Raw genomic sequence first — 7848 nt, 5'->3', positions numbered from 1 at the left:
GTTTCTACCTCCTGCCCAAAATCCACAAACCTGACTGCCCCGGCCGACCCTTTGTCTCCGCCTGCTCCTGCCCCACCGAACTCATCTCTGTGTACCTTGACACCGTCCTGTCTCCCTTAGTCCAAGAACTCCCCACCTACATTCGGGACACCAGCCATGCCCTCCACCTGCTCCATGATTTTCGTTTCCCCGGTCCCCAACGCCTTATTTTCACCATGGACATCCAGTCCCTGTACACCTCCATCCCCCATCACGAAGGACTCAAAGCCCTCCGCTTCTTTCTTTCCCGCCGTACCGACCAGTACCCTTCCACTGACACCCTCCTTCGACTGACTGAACTGGTCCTCACCCTGAACAAAAAAAAAAGGGCTAATGCCCGAAACGTCGGTTCTCCTGTTCCCTAGATGCTGCCTGACCTGCTGCGCTTTTCCAGCAACACATTTCCATCTCTGATCTCCAGCATCTGCAGACCTCACTCTCTCCCCTGAGAAACATCTTAGCCATGGTCAAATGACAGAGCAGACTTGAAGAGTTGATTGGCCTAATTCTGTTCCTATATCTTATGGAGTTATAGTCTAACTTTTCACAATTCTGATACCTTGAATTTTTTCTGTTCTTTTAAAAATTCGCTCATGGAACGTGAATATCATTAGCTAAACCAGCATTTATTGCCTGTTCTTAATTGTCCTGGTGTTGTTGAGCTGCCTTTTTGAATGACAGCAATCCATGTCCCGTAGGAGTGAATTCCAGGATTTTGACCCAATGACACTGAAGGAACTGTGATATATTTCCATGTCAGGATGGGTGAGTGGCTTGTAGAGGAACTTGGTGCTTTTCCCATGTGTCTGCTGTCCATTTCCTTCGAAATAGAAGTGGCGATGGGTTTGAAGGTGCTGTCTTTGGTTCTAAAATGTTTATGAGCAAACTGAGTGCATATTGTGCCCAAAACTATGCGACTATCTGTGCGGAGTTTGCACATTCTCCTCATGTCTGCGTGGGTTTCCTTCGGGTGCTCCTTCAGTCCAGAGATGTGCAGGTCAGTGAATTAGCTATGCTAAAATGCCCATAATGTTAGGTGCATTAGTCAGAGGGAAACGGGTCTAGGTAGGTTATTCTTCGGAGGGTCGGTGTGGACTTGTTGGGCTGAAGGGCCTGTTTCCACACAGTAGGGAATCTAATCAAGTATTTTCAAGTCTTCTATAGCCACATCAATAATAAGAGGGCAATAAAAGGTGGAGTAAAACTGATTAGGGACCAAAGAGGGGGTTTACACATGGAATCAAGAGGCATAATTAAATTGCTAATGATTACTCTGTATCCACCTTTAGCCATGAGGCAGATCTGTTCAGGCATAGTGACAGAGGAGGAAACAGTCATTAGAACATAGAACATAGAACATAGAATAGTACAGTACAGGCCTTTTGGCCCTCGATGTTGTGCTGACCTTTTATCCTACTCTATGATAAAGCTAACTTACATACCCTTCATTGTACTATCATCCATGTGCTTATCCAAGAGTCGCATAAATGTCCCTAATGTATCTGATTCTACTACCGCCACTGGCAGTGCTTTCCACGCACCCACCACTCTGTGTAAAGAACACACCTCTGACATCTCCCCAAAACCTTCCTCCAATCACCTTAAAATTAAGGCCCCTTATGACAGCCATTTCTGTCCTGGGAAAAATTCTCTGGCTATCCACTCAATCTGTGCCTCTCAACATCTTGTACACTTCTATTAAGTCACCTGTCTTCCTTCTTCGCTCTAGTGAGAAAAACCCCTACCTCCCTCAACCTTTCTTCATAAGACATGCCCTCCAATCCAGACAGCATTCTGGTAAACCTCCTCTGCACCCTCTCTAAAGCTTCACATTCCTCCCATTAGGAGGGTTTAAAATTGATAAGGAGAGGGTTATTAGAGAAGCTGTCAGTACGTAAAGTTAATCGGGTTCTGGGAACAAATGAGATGCATTCCAGGCTTTTGAAGGAGTGAGAGTGAAAATTGGAGAGGCACTTACAAAAACTTATCAATCTTTCCTGAATTTACGGGTGGTTTTAGAGGACTGGAGCATCACAAACATTATGCCTTTATTCGGAAAATGTTGTAAAAATGGCTTAGCAAATACGGATCAGCCAGTTTAATTTTAGTGGTGGGGAAACCTAAAAACAATTATTTGGGATAGAATTAATAATCACATTTGTCCAAATTCCAAACTTTTAGTTCTGAAGAAGAGAGTCATTTGGATTCAAAACATTGTTTTTCTCTCTCTACAGTTGCTGCTGGACCTGCTGTGTTTCTCTGGCACTTTCTGCTTCATTTCAGATTTCCAGCATCTGTAAAACTTGGGCATTTTTAGGTGTAGAGGAAGGTTTGAAGTAGAGGTTCACAGAGGTCAGTCCATGGACTTGTGTTTTCTCACATATATAAAAATAATTTAGATCTTGGAGTGCAACATATTCCAGAGTATCTCCTGCCACAATATTTAGCCAATGAGATTGACAATATTCAAAAGCATATGCCAGGTTTCTTGTTTGAAGAATTGAGGAGTTTGACAGTAGCTGGTAAACCTTGTGCATGGTGAGCAATGACACTAAAGACATCCACAAGCTATAGATCATTTATGTCTATAGTTGTCAATTTAGTTTTAGCAAGGAGCCAAGTAAGACAAAAGAGTTTACATTCCATGTGGTATTTAATACACTAAAAGGCAGTTGATTATTAAAATAAAACAAGGAACTGAGGATGCTGGATATGTGAAATAAAAACAGAAATTGCTGGAGAGATTTAGCAGGTCTGGCTACAAGTGTGACGAGGACGCAGAGTGCAGTGACCCTTCTTCTGTTGATCATTAATGAGAGAAGCAGTCACCATCAGGTAGATTGTAAATATTATGGGAGTTGTCACACGGCCTTGCTTAATGCAATTTCAAATTTTGACCTTCTTCTGAAGACTGGAGCAGTCATACTATCGTGAAGGAGTTACTTGATTTCGACAAACATGCAAATTAGGATGAATAGACTATATGGTCCCTTGAGCTCTGCTCTGCCATTCAATAAGAATCATGGCTGATCTGATTGTTACCTCAAATCTTCATTCCCACCTACCCTTGATAATTTTTTTACCCCTTTGAATCAAGAATCTTCCTATCTCTGCCTTCAAAATATTCAAGAACTCTGTTGCCATTATCTTCTCAGGAAAAAGAGTCCCAAAGACCCTTCATTAAATGACAGAAGAAAAAAAATGCCTCATCTCCGTTTAACTGAGTTAACCCCTGATTTTAAAAGTCACCCCTAGACTTACCCATAAGAGAAAGCATTCTTTCCATGTCTCTCCTCTGAACAGTGCTCAGGAGCAGGGTGAGGCAATGGCCTAGTGGCATTGTCACTAGACAGTTAATCCAGCATCCCCAATAATGTTCTGGGGACCCAGGTTTGAATCCACCTGTAGCAGCTGGCAGAATTTGGATTCAATTGAAAAATCTAGAATTACGAATCTGCTGATGATCATGAAACCAAAGTAGAGCCAATTGGGGATGCTGGAAAAGCGCAGCAGGTCAGGCAGCATCCAGGGAACAGGAAAATCGACGTTTCGGGCATAAGCCCTTCTTCAGGCTTTTGCCCGAAATGTCGATTCTCCTGTTCCCTGGATGCTGCCTGACCTGCTGCGCTTTTCCAGTAACACATCTTCAGCTCTGATCTCCAGCATCTGCAGATCTCACTTTCTCCCCAACTGGGGATGAGCAATAAATGCTGGCCTAGCCAGCAACATCCATAGCCTGTGAATGAATAGAAATATGCTTCAATCATGTCAACTTCTACTCTTCTTAATTCCAGTAAATACAATACAAAGCTGTCAACTTGCCCTCACAAGAAAACTTCCACATTTCAGGTGTTAGTCTGATAAGACTTTTCTGAACTTCCTCCAATGCAGTTATATCCTCCCTTAAATAAGGTTACCAACATTGTGCACAGTACTCCAGATGTGGTCTCACTACTACCCTGCATAACTGAAGCATTATTTTTGTGTTTTTGTATTCAATTTGACTTGCAATAATTAAGAACATTCTAGTAGCTTTCTTAAGTACTTGTATCTGTAGGCTAACGTTTTGTGATTCATGCAGGAGGACAACCAGATCCCTCTGCATCTCAGAGTCATAGTCATAGTATCATAGAGATGTACAGCATGGAAACAGACCCTTTGGTCTAACTCGTCCATGCCGACCAGATATCCAACCTAATCTAGTCCCACTTGCCAGCACTCGGTCTGTTTCCCTCTAAGCCATTCCTATTCATATACCCATCCAGATGCCTTTCAAATGTTGCAATTGTACTAGTCTCCATCACTTCCTCTGGCAGCTCATTCCATACACGTACCATCCTCTGCATGAAAAAGTTGCCCCTTCGGTCTATTTTACGTCTTTCCCCTCTCACCCTAAACCTTTGCCCTCTAGTTTTGGACTCCACCACCCCAGGAAAAAGATTTTGTCTATTTATCCTATCCATGTCCTTCATGATTTTATAAATCTCTATAAGGTCACCTCAGCCTCTGACGCTCCAGAGAAAACAGCCCCAGCCTATTCAACCTCTCCCTATAGCTCAAATCCTCCAACTCTGGCAAAATCCTTATAAACCTTTTCTGAACCCTTTCAAGTTTCATAACATCCTTCCGATTCAATCATCACTATTTACATAAGAATTGCTTTTATTCTTCCTGCCAAAATGAATAATGTCACATTTGCCCACATTCTGTTCCAGTTGTCACATCTTTGCTCACTCAATTTTAACCTATCAGTATAAATTTTTGTAGCTTCCTTATGTGCTCTGCATAACTTAATTTCTGACCTCTCTTTGTTCTGTCAGCAAATTTGACAACCATACCTCCTATCTCTTCATCCAAATCATTTGTACAAATTGTCAACAGTTGAGGTCCCAACACAAATCCTTGTGGCACTCCACACATTACATTGTCCCATGCTGACATACTACCCTCTACACCATCGGATTTTGTTTTAGTTCCAATGATACACAAACTCAAACCTCAGGAAATCAACCAGAGGAGAAATGCGCCCTTCAATTCCACAGAAGAAAACTTGTCACACTAGGCAAGTTTAATGGGTTGTTGGTCACCATGGCAGGTAAGTATACAATTATTACTGCATCAGCATAAACCTAATCAGTTTTCACGTCAACTATTCCAATAGTCAGAAAGTGCCCAAACTTCACTTGGGAGATTTTCACTCACAGCACCATATAAATGTCAATTGTCCTCAATCTTAAAAGTGTACAGTTAGCTCATTGCTGACTTTTGAAACAAGACATTGTGCAAATGACAGTAAATGCTTACCTATGCATTCATATCCTATCTTTATATTTATGCAGTTTACTTTTACATGGATGCAGTCTTCCAATTGACGACGATTTTCATCTTCATAATACACAAGGGTACCATCCAGCCACAAATCAAACCAATTCTTCTTCCATCTCCGAAGAATTGAGCCTGCACACACACAAAGTTACATATTTTCTTCATGTATTTTATCTGCCCTTTATGACATTTACATATTAGTGAATAATTCAAGAAAATCATTGTATAGACTGCATTAAAATCTATGGCTAATTATAAATAATTGCAGACTAAATGGGTTGAAGGGCGTTTATTTCCTTACTTTGGATCTCTATGACTCAAAACTATAACCTTTCTCCCTTAAGAAAAAACTGTAGTAGGAGCGGAGATATTATGTTTCTCAAAACAAATCATTTGAAATTATGGCAAAACTTTGAATATTAGCAGACCTACTGATTGAATTACTTAAAACATTTGTTATAAACTTGGATGTGAATTTAATTTTAATAAAATTAATGTAATGCTGTATATTCTAAATCCTTTTCAGAATTCCCTCTCCAAAAAACATTATACTTTAAAAACACTCACTTTGTCTCCATAGCGAGCCACTCTTCACCAGGGCCATTTCTGCACAAACTCAGAAAGCATTCAATCCCACGTTTTGCCCAGTTTAGAACTGAATTCACTTTTGTCTGCAAGTTTATGAGACAAATGGTATCTGGACTCAGTCTCTCCTCTTAATCTACGTGATCTGATTAGGGATTTATTGTCACTGGTTACTGATCCTTCTCTTAATACCAAAGAAGGTTCTAGAAAACAGGTCAAAGTTACTTTTCAGCAACGCACACTGCACATTAAGCAGCGAAACAATTTTCAACACCTCATTAAAAAAAATTGTTTGAATTTGCTTTTAATTTCAACTTAATGCATGTTGTTTATCATAGTACTCCTCTCCGAATTCATGAACAGTGGCCCAACTATATAAATATAACTTTTTTATTTTTAACATGGAATGAATTTAATTCTAAACATACTTAATACTCAAAATTCTAAAAGTCGACATATGATGCAGTAGTAGCGTCCCTACTCTAGGTTCAAATCCTATCTGCTCCAAAGGTGTGTTATAACGTCTCTAAATGTGTTGATGAGGATCAATAGGTTAAATAAAAACATAAATGTCTACAATTTAAGGTAGACGCATAATAAAGCTATATAACATTTCCAACATTTTAAAGAAAGCTACAAATGTTAGTATATTCAACATCCAATTCCAAAACACCAAACCAGGTGATGAATTGCTACAGTGTATCAGAATTTCCTGAATTTGGTGTTTTTCTTTAATATGTATTTCCTATCAGCTCTGTTGCAGCTTTTCCTAAAATTTACTCCGGAGTTGTAGTCTTTCTTCACTGATTGTCCCCTGTTCTTCCATATGGTCAGAACTAAATTTCCCAAGGAATTAGCCATGATGAAGTTAAGTTGAAGTTCTGAGGCAGAAAGCATTATAAGCAACTCTTTAGCTTGCTTGCTTCCTCTGCACTGACTGAGGTGTTACTGGATCACACAGCTCGTATTTGGTTAGAAGAACACTTTGCCATCCTCAGAAAAGATTCAATTCCCTGACAGCTTGCATGCATTACAATATCTCTTTTCTCATCTCTTTGGGGATAATAACACTATTTTGTTTGTACAAGATGCTATTTTAGGCTCAGAATTTCCTCTTATTGTCTTTCCATCTGCACAGGCATCCCAGGTCCATGCACGGTAGCAACCTCTGTAACCAGAAGTCAATGCTACAATTGACATGCCAATGCCAGTCGCTGTGTACAGAAGCAGTTTAGAGGGAACATTGCTTAGGGTATTAATTCATTTCAATAAGCCCAATACTCTGCAATATCAATGTTGTGCCCTTGATGTTTTTAGGACAAGCTTTCTTCACTACTTCTTGCAGCACTTTGGAGAATTGCTCAATTTATAAAACCATAAGGTAGAACATAAAGGGTGGCGCAGCGGCACAGTGTTTAGCACTGCTTCTTCATAGCACCAGGGACTCAGGTTCAATTCCCACCTTGGGTGACTGTGTGGAGTTTGCACATTCTCCTCGTGTCTGTGTGGATTTTCTTAGAAACAGGAAAGGAGGTCATCCTGTTTGGAGTTTTCTATTGGCCTCTGAATAGTTCCAGAGATGTAGAGGAAAGGATAGCAAAGATGATTCTCGAGAGGAATGAGAGAGACAGGGTAGTTGTTATGGGGGACTTCAACTTTCCAAATATTGACTGGGAACACTATACTACGAGTACTATAGATGGGTCAGTTTTTGTCCAGTGTGTGCAGGAGGGCTTCCTGACACAATATGTAGACAGGCCAACAAGGAGATGAAGCCACATTAGATTTGGTACTGGGTAATGAGCCCGGCCAGGTGTTAGATTTGGACGTAGGTGAGCACTTTGGTGATAGTGATCACAATTCTGTTATGTTTACTTTAGTGATAGAAAGGGATAGGTG

The 7848-nt window shown here is 40.5% G+C and overlaps 1 protein-coding gene across 1 annotated transcript in view; it reads right to left on the bottom strand.

The window, feature by feature from the left end:
* The window catches only part of plekhb1 (pleckstrin homology domain containing B1), a 106240-nt gene extending 100164 nt beyond the window's left edge, over positions 1 to 6076 (bottom strand). Inside the window, exons 1-2 of the mRNA XM_043692715.1 lie at positions 5932 to 6076; positions 5344 to 5496 (exon numbers count right to left, since the gene is read on the bottom strand). Of these exons, the coding sequence (XP_043548650.1) occupies positions 5344 to 5496; positions 5932 to 5968 (190 nt within the window). The 5' untranslated portion in view covers positions 5969 to 6076. The remainder of the gene's footprint in view (positions 1 to 5343; positions 5497 to 5931) is intronic.
* Between the last annotated feature and the right edge of the window lie 1772 nt (positions 6077 to 7848).

The sequence above is a fragment of the Chiloscyllium plagiosum genome, chromosome 6 (assembly GCF_004010195.1).
Source record: "Chiloscyllium plagiosum isolate BGI_BamShark_2017 chromosome 6, ASM401019v2, whole genome shotgun sequence".
In the NCBI taxonomy this organism is placed as follows: Eukaryota; Metazoa; Chordata; class Chondrichthyes; order Orectolobiformes; family Hemiscylliidae; genus Chiloscyllium; species Chiloscyllium plagiosum.
Note: the sequence above shows the minus strand (reverse complement) of the source record. Positions and strands in the feature narration are given on the sequence as shown.